Consider the following 25,640-nt stretch of genomic DNA (forward strand, 5'->3'; position numbering starts at 1 on the left):
AGGATTCTTTTTAGCTTCATTAGCTAACTGCTGTTCATACCTCTCTTTAGCTACTCTCACCAACCAAGTCACTCTCCTTGCCTGGTCTTTGTAGAACTCATGAAATTGGTTACTTCCACTTCTCTTATGCTGCCTCCACAATGCCCTTTTTCTCTGTATTGCATGCTTAATCTCTTTATTCATCCATCTCACACCTAACTTATTTAACCTTCTCACCCGTGGTATACATTTAGACATTGCATCCACTAAATATTTTTTGAAAATCCACCAAGCTGCATTGATCTCTTTTCCAGCTAACTCCTCATTCCATGCTACATCTGCAAGCTGTCTCCTGAGCTCTTCATAATCACCCCCCTTGTAGTTCCACATATACCCTTTTTTCACAGGGGTCCTTGCACTGCTGGCAACCACCCAAGTAATCACCTCATGGTCACTTTCACCAATTGGTGGATGATTTGATACCTCATTGATAATTACATCCTCCAATGAGATGACCAAATCCAAGACCCTTAATGCTCTTGTGCCCTCTGTTACATACTGTCTGAGGTAGTTATCCCTCAAAAACTCAAGAAACTCATTTTCTTTACTTCCAGTTGCTATCTCTTCATTCCAGTCTATATTGCCATAATTAAAATCACCCATAATGATCACCCTTTTCTTATTTGCTTGGCTTATTTGACTATACATTTCACTATCACCACCATCCACATTACCAGGTCTATAACAACATCCCACCAAGTATTTGATTCTATTCACCTCTATCTCACACCATACTGCCTCAAAACCACTGGCCCCATTTCCCTCTTGCATCTCTACCTTGTATGGACATAACTCTTTCTCTATCATCAATAGCACTCCCCCTCCCTTTTTACCCCTTCTATCCTCACGAAACACATCATACCTTTCCATCTCTATTCCTGTCAGGATGTCATCCTCATCTAACCATGTCTCACTCATTCTGACAATCTCTGGGTGCACAGACGCAATTAGTGCAACCATTTCATCCGCCTTGTTTCTTCTACTTCTAGCATTGGTATACAAACACAACAACTCATTTCTGGATCTACAGCTAGTTCCACTGATACCACTCACTCGATGTGATCTCTCCATGCTGGACTGGGGCCATTTCCCTTTCTGCTTCTTCATTTTAGAACCCTTTGCAATTCCATCTGTTTCCTTTTGATCCCTGATCATCCCATTACTTTCCTGCCTACACATTCTCTCACCTCCTCTTGGAGCATCCATCTTTCTCACGCTGTGTATCCCTGTCCACCCTGAGCCTCGCCGTTTCCCTGCTCCTCTTGCACACCCATTCTCTCATTTTCTATACTCATACCACTCACTTCCACATTCATTTCCACTCCTTCAATCTCTCCTGTCTTACTCTCCTGCTCTTCCACATCACTCCCCTCTCAATCTGATTCATTCTCTCTATTCACTTCTCTACCTTCCAGCAGCAGTCTCTCCAAGCGACTCACACCATAACCACTCAAATGCAGTCCATCGCTCCCATACAGCTCACTTCGTCCCTCAAACTCATTCCACACATTAACAAACTGTACTCCCATCTCCTCACACATTTCAGCCAGAATATCATTCATAATCCTTGCTCTCTGCCTCATTTCACCACAATCATACCTAGGCAACACACTGACCACCCTTCCTGTCACACTATTCTCCTTTATCTTTCCAAGCAGTCTCCTGACATTCATTTTGACATGCTCTTTGTTCTCTCTCAAATCATTCATACCAATTAATACAATTAACTCTTTTGCTCGTTCCCACCTCATATTCAATGCCTCAATCACTCTACTCATTTTACCGCCTGGAAAACATACCTTGTGCATTTTATCCTCTAGCACACCTTTAATAATGGAGTCGCCATACAACGCCACTCGCTCATCTTTTGTTAACTCTTTCATGCCATCATGATTTATTTTAATAGTTTTGACCTGAATTCTCTTAATTTCATTCCATTTCATTTCTTGCTTCATCCAATCCAATTCACCTTCTGAACCTCGCAACACATTCACTCTATCATTAAATCTTTCTAACTTTCTAACTCTCGACCCCCTCTTCTCACTTTCCCTCTCATTCATCCTTCTTTGTTTCCGTACTTTCGGACTAACATGCGTCCAACTTTCTCTATCATTCTTCTCACTTTTACTGTCATTCATCTTTCTTTGGTTCAGTACTTTCGTTCCAACATGCGTCCAACTTTCGCCATCAGTCATTCTTTTTTCGCTATCATTCATTCTTTCGATTTTTTTTACTTGCGATTTCTGCACCACGCCATTTCTACTTTCATTAGTTCTCTCAATTTCGTTTCTTTCCGCCTCACTTTTGTTCCTTTTAACATCCGTTACAGTTGTCAAATCGCTCTTTTTCTTTTTTCCTGATTTTTTAACATTTTTTCGCCTGTCTCTCTCGCCATCCTTCTCTTTCAAACGTGCACTCGCCACACAATCAGTACTAGCACTTTCTGTCATCAACTTCATATTCGCATTCATCAATTCCTCGTTCAGGTCACATTTCGCACACACCCTTCTTCCATCTGCACTAAACATCCACAAATCATTTATGTAATCGAAGGAATACATATAACAGACCTCACACTTAACGAACCGACTGAAATCCAAATTAAAATCATGGAATGACAATGCCGCTGCCATTTTTTTTTTTTTTTTTTCTCTGCAGATTACTAGGTCTAATATTAACGTTTTCGTATTTAGTTTAAGCAAGAAAAAAAACCCCTCACTAATAATATCGGTAGCTTGCAACGTTTACAGCCGCTCTTACTTAAACAATTACGCATATATACTTAATTATTCCTAGTAAAACTTATCTGAATCAGGAGCTCTTCAAAACACGTTCGTAGCACTTGACCCACTAGCACCCTCTCCTGGGGAGGATCTATGTATTCCTGACTGCATGCCTGGTCAGTGTTTTTTACCACTGTGCTGTCATCACTGCTTGTTTCATTTAGCAGTTTTTCAAAGTAATTACTCCATATTTCAAGGATATCTTTTTCTCCCGTTTTCATGTCACCTTTATCATCTCTAATTCCTTTTACAGCACTCTTTCCTCCATTCTTAAGCTTCTTCAACAACCTCCAGAATATTTTGCCACCTTCTTGATATTTATTTTCTATATTCTTGCCAAAGTCCTCCCATGACTTTTGTTTAGCTAGTTTTACACAGTGTTTAGCATTCTTGCGTTTGTCTCTATATTCTCTAAGAGCACAAGCTGACTTATTTGACAGGAACTTTTGGTATGCTTTCTTCTTTTCCTTCACTGCCTCTTTAACTTCCTGTGTCCACCAGGGAGTTCTGATTTTTTTATCCTTACAGATAACCTCACCACATGCCTCTCTGGCAGAATCAATCAATGTTTTCTTCAGAGTTTGCCACTGAATCTCCAAGGTTTGATTCCTGTTCTCAAACTCTTTCATTTTTTCTTCAATAATCTTTGTGTATTTTAGTCTACAGCTCACATCTGAGAGCTGCTCAACTTTTATTCGCTTTAAAACTTTCTTACATGTTATTCTTTTCAATATGAAATTCAATTTTATCCTACTCAAGACTAAATAGTGATCACTTCCAATTTCAAATCCTCTGTACACTCTGGTGTCCTGCACCAGGGAGAAAACATCACTATCAACAATAACATAGTCAATGAGACTTTTCTTATTCCTAGCCTCTTCTCTCCATGTGAATTTGTGCACATTTTTATGTTGGAACATGGTGTTAGTAATAACCAGTCCATGTCCTGAGCAGAAATCCAACAGATATTTGCCATTATTATTAGCTTTGCTCTTTTCTCCAAATTTTCCCAAATTATTTTTGTATGTCTCACAATCATTTCCTACTCTGCTATTTAGATCCCCAACAAGGACCAACTTTTCATTTTTCATTGTGTCAGTTGCTTTTTCTAAAGCCTCAAAAAATTCCTCCACTTCTACCTTAGTAGAATCTTCTGTGGGACCATAGGCACAAATAAGTCTCATTGTCCAGTTCCCCATTCTCATATTTGCCCACATTACTCTACTTGAGACTGACTACCATTCAAGAAGATTAGCCTCGTATTTTGTGTTGAATACTATGGCTACTCCTTCTTTTCCTTGATTGTCATTTCCTGAATATAACATTTTGTATTTATTGCTCAGAAAGACCTCACCAGTTTTGGTCTTTTTTGTTTCAGTCACCCCTGTTATGTCGATCTGGTAGTTATCTAATTCCTCAGCTAGCTCCATTTCTTTGCCATTCAGGCTTCTTACGTTGATAGTACCGATCTTTAACTCTGGTGATGTTGAGTTGGGGTTTATTTTCAGATTTGTTCCAGTAGCTGACTTTTCGCTGTTTGCCCTGGTTCCCTGGCAAAAACAACGGGGGCCTTGTTTAACCAGGCGACGCCCCAGCCGGCATGAAATTTTGTTATGTTGTACCATCATTCTATATTTTGGTTTAACCAATAAGAATACAATTTGGTCGGCTAAATCCCAAATTGCCAGCCCATCCTCGTCCGTTCAGTATCCAAGTAGATACCCAACAGGATGCACCACGAGAAGGTGAGGATTGGACATTAGGTCAGAAGCCCTGGTCGGTTCTCCACATTCCTTTAAAGGCTATGTGGAGGTCTCCTCTCAGTTATACAGCTTTGACCCTTAAGCACCAACAACTTAAGTTTCAAGATCTGGAAAAAAGCATATGACAAATTGCCAAGAGAGAAGCTGTGCAGAATGTCACAAATATATATAGTAAATGGAACATTATACAAAGCAATACATAGTCTATATATAAGTTGTATGTTGTTTTCTTGTGCTGTCTTTATTTTCTTCAGTTCTCAATACGTCATTAACTATTGCTTCCATCACTCAGATATCTTACAGAATAAGACTTTCAACTCACAACTCCACAAAAGGTCATGCAATGGACTGGAAAATCATCTCTATTTTATTTAAAACTGACTGCAAGCTATTAAATTCAGACTCAGAAAAACCTTATTTCTACACTCTGCAATAGTCAGATTGAAAGAAACATTCACGTAATACATGAAGCTAAACTGTCATAAAAATTTTAAATACTGTGGCATAGCAAGAGGAATAAATATTTGTCATCAGTAAACCTGTTAAGCTAAATAGGTGTAATAGAAGCACTGTTGTGTTACCAGGAAGTATCATTGCAGTAATATATCACTGTTGTGTGTGTGTGTGTCATCAGTAATGTGAATTTCTGTAGTTTGTTGATATTTGCACTATTCACTTTTATATGATTATTAAAGTCATTAGAGTCACAAATTTAGTTTTACTCTCTCTAATTTAATTTATTTTGCTGTTTCTAATATGGAGATTACTTTCTTTTACTATATCTAATTAGGATGTTCTTCAACCAATGGAACTGCAATCAAATATTCCAATAGACAGACAAAGAGCTCTGCGAATTTTCTGCCGTGAAATACCACCAGTTGGTGGAATACCTGTAAAAGAGCATTTAGAAGTAAATGTGGTTCCAATAACAATTGGAATAACCTATGCCTTCTTTAACACCATGATGAAATTTTTTTTCCCTAATAGATACACAGGTAATGTTCATTTAGTTACTTTAAGAATATTGAAGAAAATGAAAAACTAAATACATCTATGTCAGTTGCATCAATCTTTTGTATATTTTACTTTCTTCTAATACAATGAGTTAAAAAAATAACTGGAACAACTTTTGCCTTCCCCCCCCCCCCCAACCTTTGTTTGTAATAGATGCACAAGTAAAGCAATGTACAGTTAGTAACCTTGAGACAGTTGAAGAAAATATAAACAAATTTAATGTTGTGTATTAGTTTATGATACTTTTCTTGTTTTACTTTTCTTAACACAGTTACCTAATTCAAAAAAGTTAACTTTTTGAACATTGTCTTGTAAGGATAGTCCAAAAGAAGTAGTATGAAGTATAACAAAGCGCAAAGTTAAATTCTTCTTTAGCATGTAAGTGTTCAGTATTTTGATGAGTCATTTTAAATAGTCTACAACAAAACACAATACACATTAGAGGTATACCACGTGCATAAGGATGATGTCAGTTATGGAAAATTATAAGGAGCAGGCCAGAAGAGTTAAAACTATTGTACAGAAGTTTCAATATAAAAAGAAACTGGCTCTTCAAGCTAAAGACAACCCAAAAGAATTCTGTCATTATGTTGCAAGTAAAAGAAAGAGTTAATGTGAAAAAATAACTCTCATTGAGACAGATGAAAAAAAAATTGCTCAACTAATAAGTGTTCATTTTGCTAAAAGCTATCATAAATTTAGTTTAATCCTTTATCCAAGTGTGAGCAAACAAAGTTTGCACCTGAAAGTATCTTCAAGACTGGGATAAGGTAGTACAACACTGGGCAACTCGCAGCAAAGGTGGAGCAAGCTAACATCACTCCTATCTCAGTATCTTCCATAATGCAAAACACATCTCCTTGCGGATATGTATAATGTTATGCATTAACGGAAGGGCCACTACCCAGACTAGTTTCAACATTTATTGAGGTCTCTTCAGTGGGAGCCAGGCAGAAGCATTAGCAAGGTCATCTCTACCTATAGGAGTTTCCAAACGGTGTGCCACCTTTTTATTAAATTACTCTGGATTTAGAGAAAGATGTTGAAAGTTTATTTTTCACTTGGTTAGACTATAATAAATTTAGTTTCATCCTTTATCCAAGTGTGAGCAAACAAAGTTTGCGTCTGAAAGTATCTTCAGGACTGGAGTAAGGTAGTACAACACCAGGTAACTCGTTGCAAAGGTGCATAACATTATACATATGCATAACATTAACATTATACGTATCCATACATATCCGCAAGGAGGTGTGTTTTGCATTATGGGAGATACTGAGATAGGAGTGATGTTAGCTTGCTCCACCTTTGCAATGAGTTGCCCGGTGTTGTACTACCTTACCCCAGTCCTTAAGATACTTTCAGGTGCAAACTTTGTTTGCTCACACTTGGATAAAGGATTAAACTAAATTTATTATAGTCTAACCAAGAAAAATAAACTTTCAGCTAAAAGCTATCAACATGGTGTACATGCACCAATCTACCTGAAAGCTACTTCTACACTGGAAAGAAATTCAGGTGTACAAGGAGAATGTACTAGAACTACTGCATTAACTGAAGATGAATTTGCCAATAGGAACTGAAGGGATATAGCACAAATTCTAAAAGAATGTTCAGCAAAACTGGGTCTTCCATTGACCTAATTGAATGATATGACTCCCAGCACAGGGAAGATTCCACAGGAGTGGAAAGATTGTATGATAATCCCATTGCGTAAGGATGGTGCAAAGACTGATGTATCTAACTATCGACCTATCAGTATCTCTGGAATGGTGGTAAAGATTTTGGAAAAGTTGGTAAGGGATTGCATACAGAAATGGATTGACAGTGAATCTGTATATACTTTCAATGAACTGCATGGGTTTACTAAGGAAAGGTCATGTTTGAGTAACTTGCTCAAATTTTATAATAATACGACTGTTGCTTTTTAATCTGATAATGATAGACTCTCCACAGACTGCTATCAATACATGATTGTGTTCTTTAAAAAAAAAAAAAAAGAAAGAAAGAAAGAGAACAGAGGTGGATGAACTGGAGATTTCTTAGGATATTTCAGAATCTCAATGTAAATACAGCTGTGGGATTACATGGGATATCAGTTTTGCATGAATGTGCAAGGGAACTAGCAGTGCCTCTGACTAGGCTGTTTAATTTAAGTCTCGGCTCTGGTAGAGTTCCAGGGGAGTGGAAAAAGGGCAAAATAATTCCCTTGCATTAGGGAGATTCTAAGACTAGTAACAATTATAGACCAATCAGTAGCTCGGGTATTGGTGGTAAAAGTACTGGAAAAATTGGTCAAAAAGAGAATTCAAGAATGGGTGGATAAAAATATGATATTGTATGAGGGGCAACATGGCTTGGTGAAGGGTCGGTTATGCCTTAGTAATTTACTAGTGGACAAGAATCAGAGGCAAGCGACCAAGATGGTGAGTGGTCTGTGGAATGTTCCCTCTGAGGATAGATCGAGGGTGTGTGGATTGCAGAAGTTGGCTTGATAGGATAAAAAGAGGGGATATGATAGAAACATTTAAGTTGCTTAAAGGGTTGTATTGGATTGATGAAGGGGAAATGTTTCAGCACTTGGCTGGAAGGGCCAAAACAAGGGGTCATCCCTGGAAGTTGAATAAAGGTGTGATTAGTAGGGGTGCGAGAACTAGATTTTTTGCTTGGAGAGTTGTGAATGAGTGGAATGGATTGTCAAAGTCAGTTGTGAGTGCTTCGTCTGTTAATAGGTTCAAGGAGAGATATGATAGATTGTGTAGATAGTTTGGGTTTCCCCATGATGAGTCTTTCATTGAGGTGCTTGTACAATAATAATAATAATAATAATACACAGAGAATGAATACACCATGATACTTTTAGACTTTGCTAGAGCTTTTGACAGGATTCAGCATAGAAGGCTGTTGTATAAGTCAAAAGATATGGGACTGGATTATAAACTACTAGTTTGGATAAGATGATGGCTGACCTAAAGATATTGAAAAGTGAAGAGTATGGGGGAATGTGACTGCAAGATTTAAGGTAACCATTTGATGTACATCAGGATCAGCCCTTGATTCATTGTTACTCAGTATTTACATAAATTCATGACAATGGGAAGAATTTAACAGGTGATATATCTTTGCATCATCATCATCAGCAAATAGGGGTAGGGGATTCAGGGATGCAGATCCAGAGATTTTTATTAATATGGTCGAGCACTTTTTGGTTACTTGTATATGAGATATATATGACTTCTGCATTACTTCAACCTTGGTATCTCTCCCAGGTTTGGCTCCCACTGATGAGACCTCAATAAAGGTTAAAACTGGTGTCGGTAGTAGATTATGCATAGCATTATACACGTCCAAAAGGGTGTGCTTTGCATTATGGGATACGTGCTAAGGCAAGTGATATGACATCATTAGCCTCTATATATAAATAGCTCAGATATGAATATATTTCACATGCAAAACATTGTTTTGCTTTCTTGGGAAAAAAGATTAAAGTGTATACTCAATAAAATTCTCCAAAATAATTCCATTAGAAAAAACTTAAGAACATGATGATGAACAAGTAGAATCTACATCACGCTCAAAAAATTGTTAGGAAAAATATGCTTCTTTGATAGATACCTGAGGAGTATAATTAACCTTTTTAAAAAACGAGTTGCCCTGGTGTTGTGCCACCTTACCCCAGTCCTGAAGATGCTTTCAGGCGCAAACTTTGTTTGCTCACACTTGGATAAAGGATTAAACTAAATTTATTATACTCTAACCAAGTGAAAAATAAACTTTCAAAAAAAAAAAAATGGGAATAGAGTGACTGATGCAGAGGGCATAGTGGAGTTGTTCAATGAACACTTTGTTGGAGTATTTCATCCTGGAGAAGTAAGTTTTAATATTAGAAGGATGGGGCAGGTTCAAGGTTTAGAGGTGAGTGTGTTCCAAATACTAAGTACTCTGGATATCAGTAAAGCTGTGGGACTGGATGGTATTTTACCACGGGTTTTGAGAGAATGTGCTAAAGAACTGACAGAAGGTAAGATAGTGCCATTTTTGCATAAGAGCGGTAGCATACTGGAAGTGTCTAATTATAGGCCAGTTTGTGTGTCATCAGTAGTTGTTAAGATCTTGAAGAAATTAGTGAGGCACCATATACGATGTTGGGCAGATGAGGATAATGTTATATGTGAGAGTCAGCATGGATTTCTTAAGGAGTGTGCTTGGTTTAGTAATATGATTGCCTTTTATAATAAAGTGACAAGAGCAGTTGATGAGGGAAAGACATATACTGCCATTTTTTTGTTGGATTTTGCAAAGACATTTGACAGGGTGACACATAATAAGCTGATATTTAAGTTGTAGCACATGGGCTTAGATGTTGGGTTAGTCAAATGAAGATACCACCATACACACTGTCTGATAGGTATCAAAGAGTGTGTATGGTGGGGCAATATCAAGGAAGCAGAATGTTACAAGTGGGGTCCCACTGGGCTCAGTACTGAGACCTGCATTTTTTAACCTTTAACCTCTATATTGTTTAACCTTTACATCCCCCTGCAATCCATTGACAATGTTATTGTCAATGGATTGCAGGGGGATGTTCAGTTGTTTGCAGATGATGTGAAGCTGAGAAGGTTTATTAGTAATAGTGCAGATGTAGCAGTCCTGCAAGAGGATTTGAATAAACTAGACAGATGGGCTAATTAATGGGAGTGTCGGTTTAATGCAGTAAAAGGTAAAGTCTTGAAGTTGGGATACATCAATAGGAGTCTGCATACTCTATTGGAAGAGCTGTACTCGAGGAAATAGAGAAGACAAGAGATTTGGGGGTGGTGATTGATAGAAACCTGAAATTTAGGTAACATATTGCAAAGGTGGTGAAGGTAACCCAGAATTGTTGCAATTCTGAGAAGGATGCTGACCTGCAGAGATAAGATTTCTCGTTCCATTATATAAGACTCTGATCATACCACACTTAGACTATTGTTCTCAAATTTGTTCCCCAGGATTTGAAGGAGATAAATTAACTGTGGAAAGTGTACAGAGGTAGATAACAAAGATGCTTTCAGGACTGTACAATGTTAGTTTATGAGGATCGGCTTATGGAATATGGACTGCAGGGTTTGGTAGAAAGAAGAAGAGGTGATCTGATTGAGGCTTTTAAACTGTTGAGAGGCAAGTTACAAGGTTGACACTGGGGAGTTCTTCTTTTGCTTGATGGAACAGCTGGAAGGAGTGATGACAAGGGGCCAGTTCTCTGTAAGTTATGAAAGGAAGCTGTGATCAAGAGGGTAAGGAGTGGGTTCTTTGCATGTAGGGGTGGTTGAACCGTAGAATGTATTGCCTGGTGAGAGCAAGAATAGTCAATGAGTTCAAGGAGTAGTATAATAGACTTTATGTTTCCTAGGAAGGACCTCCCATGATGAGTCTTGACTCCATGGAGGCCTGAATAATAATAATAATAATGATAATAATAATAATAAATAAAAGCATGGTTAACAAATATACTGAAAGGTTGTCTGTTTTTAAACATTTTTAACTTTTTGTGATATTTTAGATTTTTCCATAAAATTTTGCATAATTGGAACTAAGTGTACCAGTTCTGATGTGCCCCATTTAACTGGAATTCACTATAATATATATATTTCCAATAAAAAACATAAAAAAGGGTAAATGTGGCGGTCGAGTTAAGCTAGTCTAGAAAACGTGTTTTTAAAGTTAAATATAGTGTGGCTTTTTGTCACAAATTGTGCTAAAATTGTGCATCGGTTAGAAACAAGTGTCCTTCAGTGGTATTATTGTTTAGAACTGTGTTGTATATATTGTGTTTTCACTGCCGTTTGTTTCACTATATCAACGTGTAAAGATGGCGTCCAACAAGAAACGTACGTCAGCGGCGCGCAGGACTTCTACTACTACACGAAAGGCTGGCTCAGCGTTAGATTTTTCGCAATGGATGCGTTGCGGAAACTGCTACATGTATGCACCGAAAAATGTGAAGGATCTGTGGTCGGTCTGGCAAAATGAAAAGAAAGAAAATGTCGACGTATGTGAGAAGTGTCGGGATAGGCTGGAGCGTTTAGGAATGGAAGCTGACATCGGGACCGTAGCGGAAGAACTTCGGCGGGAGTTTATGAAAATGAAAAATGACCTTCATCTTCTTCATGAGGAAGTGGAAGTGATCGGTAAGGAGATACTGGAAGTTAAAGCTGAGTTTAATGTGTTAAACAGAGAAATTAGGACTATAGAGATTATTTTAGCTGAAGTAACTAGAACAGGATTACATATGGGTGAGTCTTTGGTGAATGATTCAGTAATAAATAGTATGGGAGTGATTGGGAGTCAACATAATAAAACCACAAGTGGCCAAGAAGAAATGAGATGTAGTGAGAGTGGGGGGGTAAGTAATAGAGAGTTGAGTAATGAAGCTGGAGAGTCATGCTGAATAGTGTAGAGAATGAGTCCATGAGTGTGAACTTGAATGAAGTTAATAGTGGTAAAATATATGGTGATTCTATGATTAAGGGTATGGAGAGTGGTATGCATGAGGAGTGCTTGGCTGATGGTACAATAGAAAGAGTGGCTTTAGCAATAAAGAGAGGGCATGAAACAGACAAGATGATAGTTATGGTGGGTACGAATGACCTGAGAGGTAGTATAAATCGGGTAGGAAAAGATTTAAGAACATTATTAGATATTGTGAAGAGGAAAAGTGTCAATGGGAGAATAGTGTGTGTGCTGCCTCGTTTTGACAATTACGAGTTAAGTAGACGAGCAATGATAATGAATGATATGATTGCAAGAATGTGCAGAAAAAGAGGTCTGGAGTTTGTTGATGTTTGGAGTGTGTTTGAAGGAAAAAGGCAGTTGTATGCTAGAGATGGACTGCATCTTAACATGGAAGGACATAAGAGATTGAAGAAGTTATTGTTTTCTGAACAGGTTGAAGTTATTGGGCAGGGAAACTAATATTGAAAAGGTTGAGTGTAAGAGAGAGAAACTTTAGCACTGATTGTGTATTTATTGATCCTTATAGGCAGAATAAATTGCAGAAGAGAGGGGAAAAAAATCGGCATAGGACTACGGTAGTTAGTGACTTATATATCAGTTCTAAAGCCGGTACAAGATCTAGAGGGAATCTGCAATTTTTGTATACCAATGCTAGAAGCATTAGAAATAAGAGAGAAGAATTTTTGGCATTAGTCAGTGAAATCTCACCAAAAGTTGTAGGCATTAGTGAAACTTGGCTGTCAGCAGAAGATGTGGTCACTGGAATTGAATGTGATGGGTACAGTATTTTCAGGGAGGATAGAGAAGATAGAACAGGAGGAGGAGTACTGTTGATGATAGCTGATGTGTTGCAGCCAAAGAAAGTAGTATATCATGATGATAGACATGTGAATGAGAGTTCATTTGAGGCAGTCTGGTGCGAAATAGTGACCAACGCAACCAAATATACAGTTGGATGCTGCTATAGGCCAGGGAGTACAGGGGGAGATATTGAATTCATGCATCAGCAACTTAGTGCAATGAGTGAAGGCTTAGTGATTATTATGGGGGATTTTAATTATGGTGATATCAATTGGAAGGAGGAAATATCACGTAGCAAAAAGGAAATGGAGTTCATACATCTGCTACGAGATAATTACTTGAAACAGCACGTAACTGAAGGGACACGTGGTGTGAGAGTGTTGGACCTGGTTATTGGTTCAGAGGTTATATGCATAAGTAAGGTGACCTCGTTACCTCCAGTTGGTGAAAGCGATCATGTGGTATTGACTTGGGAGGTTGCAAAATCTGTGGATTTTTCTATTAAGAAGGGGTATGTACGGAACTACAGGTTAGGCAATTATAACAAGCTTCGGAGTGAGCTTGCAGCCATCCCATGGCAGAACATATTGCAAGGGAAAGATGTTAGCAGTGCTTGGGATAAAATCAGCGGGTATCTGAGGAAAGCAATATCAGATTGTGTCCCCATGGTCAGGAGGTCAAACAAGGCAGGCATTAGATGGATGAGCAGTAGTATCAAGCTTGAACTACAAAAAAAGAAAATGTTATGGAGAACTTACAAGGAGAAGGGCGATCAGGACACCCATGAGCAGTACAAGGCTCAAGCTAGGAAGGTTACCAGCATAGTAAGAAAAGCTAAATCAGATTATGAGAAGACCTTAGCCAAAGAGATCAAGGGTAATCCCAAAGAGTTCTTCCGCTATGTGGCAAGTAAGAGGAAGAATGACTTCGGAAGGATAACCTTAGTGGGTGCTGATGGTATTGAGGTGACAAAATCAGATGTAATAGTCGAGTTACTGAGTGATCACTTCTCAAAAGTCTATCACCCAAGTGAGGATATCTCTATACCTATAGCAATACCTAATGTGAGAATTGAAGCTAAAGAATCAGAGGTATTAAATATATTGCGGAACTTAAATGCAAACACTGCGGTAGGCTTAGATGGAATATCAGCTCGGGTGTTGCGTGAATGTGCAAATGAATTGTCAACCCCTCTTACCTGGATATTTAATTTAAGTTTGAACTCTGGTATGGTCCCTAGGGAGTGGAAGTTAGGCAAAGTGGTTCCTTTGCATAAGGGTGGCTCTAAAACTGCAGTATTGAATTACAGACCAATCACCATCTCAGGAGTAGTGGTAAAAGTATTGGAAAAGTTGGTTAAAGACAAAATTCAAGAATGGGTGGATCAGGATATGATACTCTATAGAGGCCAACATGGTTTTGTTAAAGGTAGATCCTGCCTTAGCAATCTATTAACTATCCATAATAGAATAACATCAGAGTTGGACAAAGGAACTGGCTACACAGTGGTACTTCTGGATTTTGCTAAGGCTTTTGACAGGATACCCCATAGAACACTGTTACGCAAATTGGAGCAGATGGGAATGGATATTAAATTGGTGATATGGATAAGAGAATGGCTCAGGGAGAGATACCATAAGGTGGTGTATGGAGGAGCCGAGTCCAGAATGAGGCAGGTGACCAGTGGTGTGCCTCAGGGCTCTGTGCTTGGGCCAATGTTGTTTAATTTGTATATAAATGATATAGGAAACGGCTTAAAGGGAGATATTCAGTTGTTTGCTGATGATGCAAAGTTGTGTAGTGCAATAAAAAATCAAGCTGATGTTGAAAGTTTGCAGGAGGATTTAAATAAGCTGGTAAAATGGGCAAAAGAAAATGGATGTCAGTTCAATGTGGAAAAGTGTAAAGTCTTGCATTTTGGGATTAAAAGATTACCAGCTGTGTACTACATAGATGGAAAGGTACTCCAAGAGATTGATGAGGCTAGGGACTTAGGGGTATTGGTAGATAAGGAGATGAAGTTCAGAGGACACATTGCTAAGGTGTCCAAGATTGCACATAGGATTACTTGGTTGTTGAGGAACACACTGACATCCAGAGATAAAGAGGTTATTATTCCCTTTTATAAAGCATTGATACTTCCACATTTGGATTACTGTGCTCAGGTCTGGTCACCTGGATTCCTTGGAGATGAGGAGGCTGTGGAGAGGGTTCAGAGAAGAGTGACCAAGTTGGTGAGTGATATAAAAAATGCTCCCTACATTGAAAGATTGAGAGCTTGTGGATTGCAGAGATTGGTTGATAGGCGAAGAAGAGGGGATATGATAGAAACATTCAAATTACTAAAAGGTTTTTATAGGATTGATGCAGGGGAAATGTTTCAGCTGTGTGATAGTGATGGAAGAACAAGAGGTCATCTCTGGATATTAAAGAAGAGTGTGGTTAACAAAGGTGTCAGAACAAGGTTTTTTGCCTGGAGGGTGGTGAATGAGTGGAATTCATTGCCTGACTTTGTTGTGAGCTCTTCATCTGTAAATGAATTCAAGAAGAGATATGACAGATATTGTTTTGCTAGTTTGGGTCTCCCGCGATGAGTCTACTGACTCCATGGAGATACCCGTAATAATAATAATAATAAAACCTTTCAATTTTAACTTTAATGTTTTAAATTTGACTAAGTTTTTTTTTTAATGGATATGAATCAGGAAAAGAATCTCCTTCTTCCAGATTTAGTGGATTTTAATTATATATTATGCATTATTATTAAATTTCAAATATAATAGCCATAATATCATTTAGTAAATTTATTCCATTAGAAAAAACTGAAGAACATGATGATGAACAAGTAGAATCTACATCACGCTCAAAAAAACGAGCCACTTTAGGACATCAGAGAACTAATACTCCTTCTCATATTATTGATAGAGATGATATTGAGAAAATGAAAGTAAGTTTCCTTTTTAAGATATTACAAAGCTGTAAAAACAGACATCAGGGAATATACCCATAAAGAATTATTGGTTACTGAACACATTAGGAAATATAGCAAACTCTAGTATGGGTGTAATATTGAAAGTTTTTTCACTTAGTTATCATATAAGTTAAAGATGCCAAGAAATTATATTCATGGTTTTATCCTTTATCCAAGTGTAAGCAAACAAAGTTTGCAAAATAAGCAAACTTTGTATGCTTACACTTGGATAAAGGATGAAACCACGAATATAATTTCTTAGCATCTTTAATTTATGGGTGTAATAGGAAATATCTTTGAATAGTTACATCAGTATAAAAGAGGTCATGTTCCCATGTATGTTACTTAATATTTAACTTTTTTATGTGGCTCCTGTCCATGAAAAGATGTATACCTATGGTACATTAGTACTGTCACTAGGGATTTTTTATTCATTATATATACATATACATACACATATATATATATATATATATATATATATATATATTAGATAATCTGGAAATCTGCTCTAGTGACCAAACATGAAACTTTTTCAAGAGCTTGAAAAAGTTTCTTCACACTGGGAGATGATCACCCAAAAACAATCGTTGGCATTGTCCACACACACAGCAGGATTCGAACCCTCAGCCTGTTGGTAGGAGAGAAGATATGTTAATCACTAAGATAACCAGGCCTGGCAAATCCTAATTTTTACATCTAGAGTACAATATTACTGGTAATTGTAGAAAATATAGAAATAAACTGTATGTATATATATGTATATAATGTATATATATATATATATATATATATATGTATGTATGTATGTTCAATAATTTTAATGACTTAAAACACCGGGATAATTAAGAATAAAAGTTTAATAAGGACACAACTAGTTTTGTTGGTAAGCCAACTTCATCAGGTGTCAAAGCACAAAGGATTATACAAAAAGACCGACAGAAACATTACATACTAACAACAACAGAGCTATCAAAAACTGTAGTTAAATTTGAATTGGAGTCCATGCTTCAATTCTAGCTACATTTATACGCGTGTGCGTGTGATCTCGCGTGAATGCCAATGCTGAATAGCAGAGCTATGCGAGTCTGGTAAATTGTAGCTAAGGTTGCTATTCATGTGGGTAGAATCGAGGGCGATTTCTTTTGACTCCAGAATATGTCTTTCAAGTTCATCATAACATTTGTGAATATTAGAAGTTTAATTCCAGTCTATTTGGTGTTGGCAGCCTTCATCAGTGTTTATAAAGAACAAGATGTGGCTGGCAGGGGCGCTTGCTCGGATTCTATTATAACAGATGTCTCTTTTGTGCTCTTATAATAGAATCCAAGCCAGCCACGTCTTGTTTCCCCCTTCTACACAGATGTGGGTATAAATTTGAATGCCTATTTAAAGAGAGTGCTGAGGCCTTACCTCACCACCCTAACTTGAATCGAAATGACTGCCTATCCTTATCAAAAATATGGGAAAATTTGATCCAAATAACACAAAATCAAAAAAAAAAAAAAGCTAATCCTTTTTATTCCCGTATAAGGAGTAGCCCAAGTCCTGCTATGCTGCCTCACCGTGGCGGGATGGACGAAGCACGTCGGGAGTATCATTACTCCTGGTAGGGCCTCCCAAGGCATGAAGGCCATCCCACTATGCCCAGCTAAATGCTGGCATGTGAAGACAGAAGAGGAGATTGGCACCATCTGTCTTAATTTACTGCCCATTAGACATTCATGGCGAAGGATTTAACACAGCACACCATGGTGGCTCGGACGTCGCCCAGTTCAACAAGGTTCATGTTGCCATTTGGTAGCAGCTCCAGGGGTAGCAATGAGAAGTTAGGTACTGGCACTATCACTGACAAAAATAATGGAAAAACTGGATCCAGATTCAGACTCCGCAACCATTTAATGACTGGAACTTGGAATATTAGGACTCTACTACAATCAGGTCAACTCAAATTAATACAGCACGAACTAAAAAGATATGAATGGACTGTTATGGGACTTTGTGAAATTCGATGGCCCAAAACAGGAGAGCTAACAACAGATGAAGGACATTTGCTTTTTTACTCTGGATGTGACTGGTGGAAAAGAAGGTGTCGTGTTTTTGATACACAAATCATCACGAAATTCTGTCATGGAATTCAACACTATCAATAGCAGAATTGCTCTAGTCCACCTAAGAGGAAAACCACTCAATATCACCATCATACAGGTCTATGCCCCACCTACAGATCATGAGGACTCCGAAGTAGAGGAGTTTTATGGTCAACTTAATGCAACAATCACCAGAGCGAATAGAAAAGACCTTTTGATTGCACAGGGTGATTGGAATGCCAAAATTGGAACAGACATCGGCAAGGGTTATCTCCATTTGCCGGACCGTATGGCTATGGTGAGACAAATGAAAGAGGTTTTGAATTGATCAATTTTGCCTCACAAAATGAACTTACCATTACTAACACTCTATTTCCCCATAAACCTTCCAGAAGATGGACATGGACTTCCCCTGATGGTAAAACACACAACCAAATTGACTTTATCTTTGTAAGCACAAGATTTAAAAACTCCATCAACCTCACAAACCTCCATCAACTTCTTCTAAGGAACTTGTCCACATTTTAACTATATAGTCTTTACAAGTTTAGATTTAGCCATGTTCAAGATTCCTTATAATTGCTCAGGGGTCCCATAAAGTATCCACCATAGTATGGTGACAGTGAATAAATTTAAGACACTGTGGTAAATGTAGATGAAATTATCATTCCAGTTTGAAGACTGACTCCTTAAGATGTCTACTGATATTAATTAAACACATATTTGAGAACTAAAGTTAATTAAATATTCTGATCCACTTTTTTTTTTCCCCCAGGAACGAGCTGAGAAAAATCATACCTTCTTTTATGTAAAAGTTTCAGAAATTCCACTAAGAGTTAGTTATAAAGGAGAAAAAGAAAAAAGTATTAAGGATGTTCATGAATTAAGCCTGGTTCTTTCTCCTCTTGAATATCACAACAAAATGTGGACGTGGTCTGACTTGTTTATAGAAATTCAGAATGATGCAAAGCGAGTTCTTTTGTCCCAAGTAAGTAATTGTTTTAAAAAAAACTATACCATGTTAATCTTTCAGAGACATAAATACATGGATCACAGAAAACAAATGTTCTATATGGGCATTTGATATAAACTGCTTGGAAAGAAGTCAACATACACCTTAGTGTAAGGAACAAATAGCCACACACCCACCTTAATAAGATGTAGGACCTCCTTTCACTGTGATGACTGTAGCAGTCCTATGGGGCATACTTTCCCCAAGCGTATGATAGAGATCAATGGGAATTTTGGACTATTCCTCATGAAGGAATGTAATGAGGTTCTGGACTGTTGTAGGACAGACATCCCTTGATCTCACCCAATGCTCCAGTTCATCTCACAGATGTTTAATAGAGTTGAGATCAGGGCTCTGTGGAGGCCAGCCGAGTACGGTGATGTTCATGTCCACAAACCATGCAGTTACAGCAGCAGCCTTATAACATGGTGCATTGTCTTGCTGAAAGAGACAATGGTCAGTTCTATAGAAATGCCACAAAGTCAGAAGATTGCATTGTCCAGAATGTTCAGATACCTCTCAGAGTTCAATGTTCATGGCACCACAAACAGAGGTCCGACTCCAAACCAAGAAAAACAGGACAATATAGCACACTGCAACCTCCGAATTTCATAGTTCGGGTTCCGCATTTTAGTGAAGTTCACAGGGCATCCATTGCACCCGCACCCATCCATCTGCTTCGTAGAGGGTGTAGCATGATTCATTATTCCATAACATAGCTTTCCACGTTCCACTGTACACACTCTTTGCACCACTGAAGACAATGTTTCATGTTGGTTCAGGTAATATGGGACTTACATATTGCAGTCCTGCCATGGAAACCCATGTTGTGAGCCTCTGTTTCGTTTTGAATGTTTTTGTGCAAATTCATGTTCCACTCGATGCCTGGAACTCTACGTTCAACATGTTGGCCAACGAATTGTAGCTTTTACATATTATCCTTCATTGCACCCCTATGGTAACATTTGGTGAATGTGGTGGATTGTCCACTGCAGTCGACTCCCTGCATTTCCATCTCAGTATGGTATCAGTGATTGTTGACCTGGAATGGCCCAGTTTATCAACAATTTGCTGAACAAATATCATGTTGGAGGCTTAATGGATTTTTTACAACACTCACAAAGAATTAAAATAGAATTTAATACTCCTATATTTCGTCCTAGTCACTAGGACATCTACGGGGATTACAAAAACAATTAATGTAACATATGCACAAATAACAAACAATACTAAGCCCAACCACGTGGGCGACACTAAAGTCCTATCTAGGTAGAGCGCCCTCTAAGGGCAGTAGTAGGTGGCCTGGAATGTAAGGTGGGAACTCTGGTGATGAGTGTTTCCCAAATCTTTGGAAGCTTAATGCAACCATATTTATTGAGATTTGGTTGGTTTTTGAGAGCTGCTGCTGCTGCTTCTAAGAAAAGTCTCTCTTTCTTGAATTTGCTGTGGTGGAGCATGGTGGTTTTCTTCCATGATACTCTATGGGTGGTGTCCAAAACATGGTCAGCCAAGCCTGAATGGCCATAGTTGTGTTTGAAGATGTAAGACTTGTGTTCCTCTAGACGGATGGATGCTGATCTGCCTGTCTGTCCAAAGTACGCCAGCTTACAGGAACAGGGTACTTTGTAAACTCCAGGCAGAGAGAGAGGAGGGAGCTGATCTTTCGTAGAACGGATAAGGGTAGCCAGTTTGCGGTGGGGCTTATATGCTGTGTGTAGATTGTACTGTTTTAGTATCTTGGCTATTTTTTCAGATGTGCCACGGATGTAAGGTATGGTGATGGCATTTTTAAAATCTTGTTGACGAGAAGGAAGGGGAATGGGGGAGGAGTTGATTATTTTTTGATACTGTGATCACTGTAGCCATTAGAGAGGAAAGTGCTGTGTATGTGGTTAAGCTCATTAGTGAGGGCGGTTCCACTGGAACAAAGATTGTGGGCTCTCTTGGTAAGAGTTTTAATAATGCCATATTGTTGAGAGGGGTGGTGGTGGGAGAGTTTGTGAATGTATCTGCCTGTGTGTGTGGATTTTCTGTATACGGTGAAGGTAAGTGTATTATTAGGCAGGCGTGTGACTAAGGTGTCTAGGAAGGGTAAACAATTGTTCTTTTCCTTTTCCATAGTGAACTGGATTCTTGGATGTAGACTATTGAGATGACTGAGGAAGGAGTCTAACGTGTCTGGGCCATGAGGCCAAATAGAGAACACATCATCTACATATCTTAGCCAGATAGAAGGTTTGAGTGGGGCTGAGTCTATGGCTCGTTTTTCGAAATCTTCCATATAGAAATTGGCAAGGGGGGGTGAGAGGGGGGAACCCATGGCAGTTCCCTCTATCTGCTTGTAGATTTTGTTGTTCCAAGAGAAATATCCAGAGTTAATGGCAAAGGAAAAGAGATCTAAGATGTCAGAGGGAAAAACGTTTTCTAAGAGAGATAAGGTGTCAATTAAGGGAATATTGGTAAACAAAGAGGAGATATCAAAGCTTACCAATATGTCTGTCTTCTTCAAGGTTAAATTTTCTGTGAGGGCTTTAAAGGGCGCTGACGGCATCGTCGTTGAGCCTTTTGGAAGAGAGGTTTATTACTGTCTGGAGCGGTTGAATTTGTAGTTGTGGTTTGTTTTTCACAAGGTTGCTAAATTTCTTGATATGTTTATTTTTAATTTTTTGGAATTCTCTCTGTGCGGAAGTTTCCAAAATGCCAGAAAGAATCGACCAGAGTTCAGGGTTAAGAACGGTGGAGAGCTCGGAATGTAAGGAGCCAATGGTGGCGTTCGTCACTGCGAGTGTAGCACGTCTCCTTACATTCCGAGCTCTCCACCGTTCTTAACCCTGAACTTTGGTCGATTCTTTCTGGCATTTCGGAAACTTCCGCACAGAGAGAATTCCAAAAAATTAAAAATAAACATATCAAGAAATTTATCAACCTTGTGAAAAACAAACCACAACCACAAATTCAACCGCTCCAGACAGTAATAAACCTCTCTTCCAAAATGCTCAACGACGATGCCGTCAGCGCCCTTTAAAGCACTTTAACGCCCTCACAGAAAATTTAACCTTGAAGAAGACAGACATATTGGTAAGCTTTGATATCTCCTCTTTGTTTACCAATATTCCCTTAATTGACACCTTATCTCTCTTAGAAAACGTTTTTTCCTCTGACATCTTAGATCTCTTTTCCTTTGCCATTAACTCTGGATATTTCTCTTGGAACAACAAAATCTACAAGTAGATAGAGGGAACTGCCATGGGTTCCCCCCCTCTCACCCCCCCTTGCCAATTTCTATATGGAAGATTTCGAAAAACGAGCCATAGACTCAGCCCCACTCAAACCTTCTAAAACTCTTACGAAGAGAGCCCACAATCTTTGTTCCAGTGGAACCGCCCTCACTTATGAGCTTAACCACATACACAGCACTTTCCTCTCTAATGGCTACAGTGATCACAGTATCAAAAAAATAATCAACTCCTCCCCCATTCCCCTTCCTTCTCGTCAACAAGATTTTAAAAATGCCATCACCATACCTTACATCCGTGGCACATCTGAAAAAATAGCCAAGATACTAAAACAGTACAATCTACACACAGCATATAAGCCCCACCGCAAACTGGCTACCCTTATCCGTTCTACGAAAGATCAGCTCCCTCCTCTCTCTCTGCCTGGAGTTTACAAAGTACCCTGTTCCTGTAAGCTGGCGTACTTTGGACAGACAGGCAGATCAGCATCCATCCGTCTAGAGGAACACAAGTCTTACATCTTCAAACACAACTATGGCCATTCAGGCTTGGCTGACCATGTTTTGGACACCACCCATAGAGTATCATGGAAGAAAACCACCATGCTCCACCACAGCAAATTCAAGAAAGAGAGACTTTTCTTAGAAGCAGCAGCAGCAGCTCTCAAAAACCAACCAAATCTCAATAAATATGGTTGCATTAAGCTTCCAAAGATTTGGGAAACACTCATCACCAGAGTTCCCACCTTACATTCCAGGCCACCTACTACTGCCCTTAGAGGGTGCTCTACCTAGATAGGACTTTAGTGTCACCCACGTGGTTGGGCTTAGTATTGTTTGTTATTTGTGCATATGTTACATTAATTGTTTTTGTAATCCCCGTAGATGTCCTAGTGACTAGGACGAAATATAGGAGTATTAAATTCTATTTTAATTCTTTGTGAGTGTTGTAAAAAATCCATTAAGCCTCCAACATGATGTCCTCACAGCACTTAAGCCTCTACACACGTATGCTGAACAAATAAACCTGCAACATAGCATCATGTAACAATGCCTCTTTCAAACTCTGTCAGTTCTCTTCTTGCAACCATTTCACCTGGGTTGCACTGCCTCGGGAGCATCATATTCCTCCAATTTATGTCAGCTACAAACACATGGCTTGTTACATGGCATGATGCACTTTGCCCATGGGAGGTGTCCATTGACTTCTTTCCAAGCAGTGTAGGAAAGAGTATCACTTATAGAAATTTTTCCAAAATTTTGGGCATTTGTGGTGAAGGAGTAAGGATTGTAATTTCCTAGAAAATAGCAATTTGGCACTACACATCTTGAATTCATATATGCAGCCTATGAAAAGTTTTCTTAACTTGTGAAAATATGTCCAATATGAGATTTGTTGATATACCAAAAAATCCAAAGGTATTGATTTTGTTATTTTAATAGTTAAGTAGATTTAAATAATGTAATTTAGTTCAAATAGTTCATCTTGGACAATGATATTATCTTTGATGGACAGCATGGATTTGCTAAAGGGAGGTCATGTTTTAGTAATCTACTTACTTATTACAATAAGGAGAGGGATACACAGTAGTATATTTAGATTTTGCAAAAGCTTTTGATAGATTACCACATGATAAGTTGATAGTCAAAATAGAGTGGATGGGGTTGGATATTAGATTAGTGCATTAGATCGGAGACTGGCTATCTGATAGGTATCAGCAAGTTGTGTATAGGGGAGAAATCTCCAGGAAGAGGAAAGTCACTAGTCGTGTGCCTCAGGGATCTGTTTTAGGGCCATTGCTGTTTAACCTGTATGTTAATGATATTGGCAAAGATTTGTATGGGGATATTCAGTTGTTTGCAGATGATGCAAAGTTGGGACGAACTATAAAGAGTAGAGAAGATGTTGTGGCCTTACAAGAAGACCTGAATAAATTGAGTGAATGGGCACGGAAATGGGGATGCGAGTTCAATGTTGCAAAATGTAAGGTTTTGGGAAACAAAGATGGGATGTAGAATTTATGCTTGGTGGGGATATATTGTTGGAGGTGGAGGAAATAAGGGATCTTGAGGCGCGATTATGGATAACAATCTGAAATTTTATGGGACACATTGCCAAAATTGTGAGGATAACACAAACAATTCTGGGAATGATGCAGAGGACACTGACTTGTAGAAGTAAGGAGATTCTTGTTCCATTGTATAAAGCTTTGATTAGGCCACATATGGAACTTCTGTGCACAGATTTGGTCACCTGGTTTTCAAAAGAACAGAGAGATGTTGGAAAAGGTCCAGAGGCAACTGACTAAGGTAGTTTCTGATCTCTGAAATGTTGAATATGAGGAAAGGTTGAGAAGAGGAGGAGTGATATGATAGAGACCTACAAATTGGTATGGGGTTTTATAGATCAATGTTGGAGAGGTTTTACAGAAAACAGTGGGAGACCAGAGGTCATCCCCGGAAGCTCTGTAAGGAGGGTGTGAGCAGGGGTGAGAAGCAGGTTTTTTGCACGCAGAGTTGTGAATGATTGGAATGCCTTGCCTAAGAGTGTGGTGTCTGCAGAGAATTTGAGTGTGTTTAAGGCACAGCATGATGAGCTGTGTGTATGACAAAAGGACCTCTTAGATGAGTCTTTGACTCCATGGGGTTTTGGGATAATAGTAAGAATATTATGAGATGGGTCTGGAAAGTTCTGATAAACACCAAGAACAAAAATGTTTTTTTATATAAAAAATGTTTCATTAAATTTTTTCTTATAAAAAATGTTTTTTTTTTCCAGAAAATATCTTTTCTTTTAGGATATATAAGAAGGCATAAAATTAATTAATTTTTATTCTAAGTGTTTATCAGAACTTTTCAGATCCCCTATGTATATTGTTTTATCATTAAATAAATGAAATTGCCTGGGTTTGATAGTGATGAAATAAAGTGGAGGGCGAAGATTATGAATGGCATGTTAGCAGAAATGTGTGAGGAGAAAGGAGCGCAGCTTGTTAATATATGGAATGAGTTTGAAGGATGAACTGAACTGTATAAGAGTGATGTACTTCATTTGAATGGTTTTGGATGTGAGTCACTTGGAGAGACTAGTGCTGGAAAGTAGAGAAGTGAGTGCAGAGAATGAATCTGATCAAGTGGAAAGTGATGTAGAAGAACAGGAGAGTAAGATAGGAGAGATTGAAGAGGTGGTTATGAATGAAGAAGTGAGTGACATGAGTATAGCGAATGAGAGACCAGGTGTGCAAGACAGACAGACAGACAGGGAAATGAGGAGGCTCGGGGGGAGGGGGGGGGCAGAGGATAGATGCTACAAGAGGATATGAATGCATGTCGACAAAAAGGATGACCTGGGTTCAAGGGGAAAACAGTTGGATTTTGAAGAAGGTTCTAAGATGAATAAGGAGAAAAAGAAATGGTTTGAGATGGAGAGATCACATCCA

General features: G+C 38.5%; 1 protein-coding gene across 1 annotated transcript in view; it reads left to right on the forward strand.

The window, feature by feature from the left end:
- Positions 1-25,640, forward strand: part of hob (bridge-like lipid transfer protein family member hobbit) — an 844,941-nt gene that overhangs the window by 798,536 nt on the left and 20,765 nt on the right. Inside the window, exons 46-48 of the mRNA XM_090409957.1 lie at positions 5,376-5,580; positions 15,709-15,839; positions 18,729-18,941. Coding sequence (XP_090266083.1) covers positions 5,376-5,580; positions 15,709-15,839; positions 18,729-18,941 — 549 coding nt within the window. The remainder of the gene's footprint in view (positions 1-5,375; positions 5,581-15,708; positions 15,840-18,728; positions 18,942-25,640) is intronic.

The sequence above is a fragment of the Typopeltis vanoorti genome, chromosome 20, assembly GCF_054136105.1.
Source record: "Typopeltis vanoorti isolate ZY-2024b chromosome 20, IOZ_Tvanoo_1.0, whole genome shotgun sequence".
Lineage (NCBI taxonomy): Eukaryota > Metazoa > Arthropoda > Arachnida > Uropygi > Thelyphonidae > Typopeltis > Typopeltis vanoorti.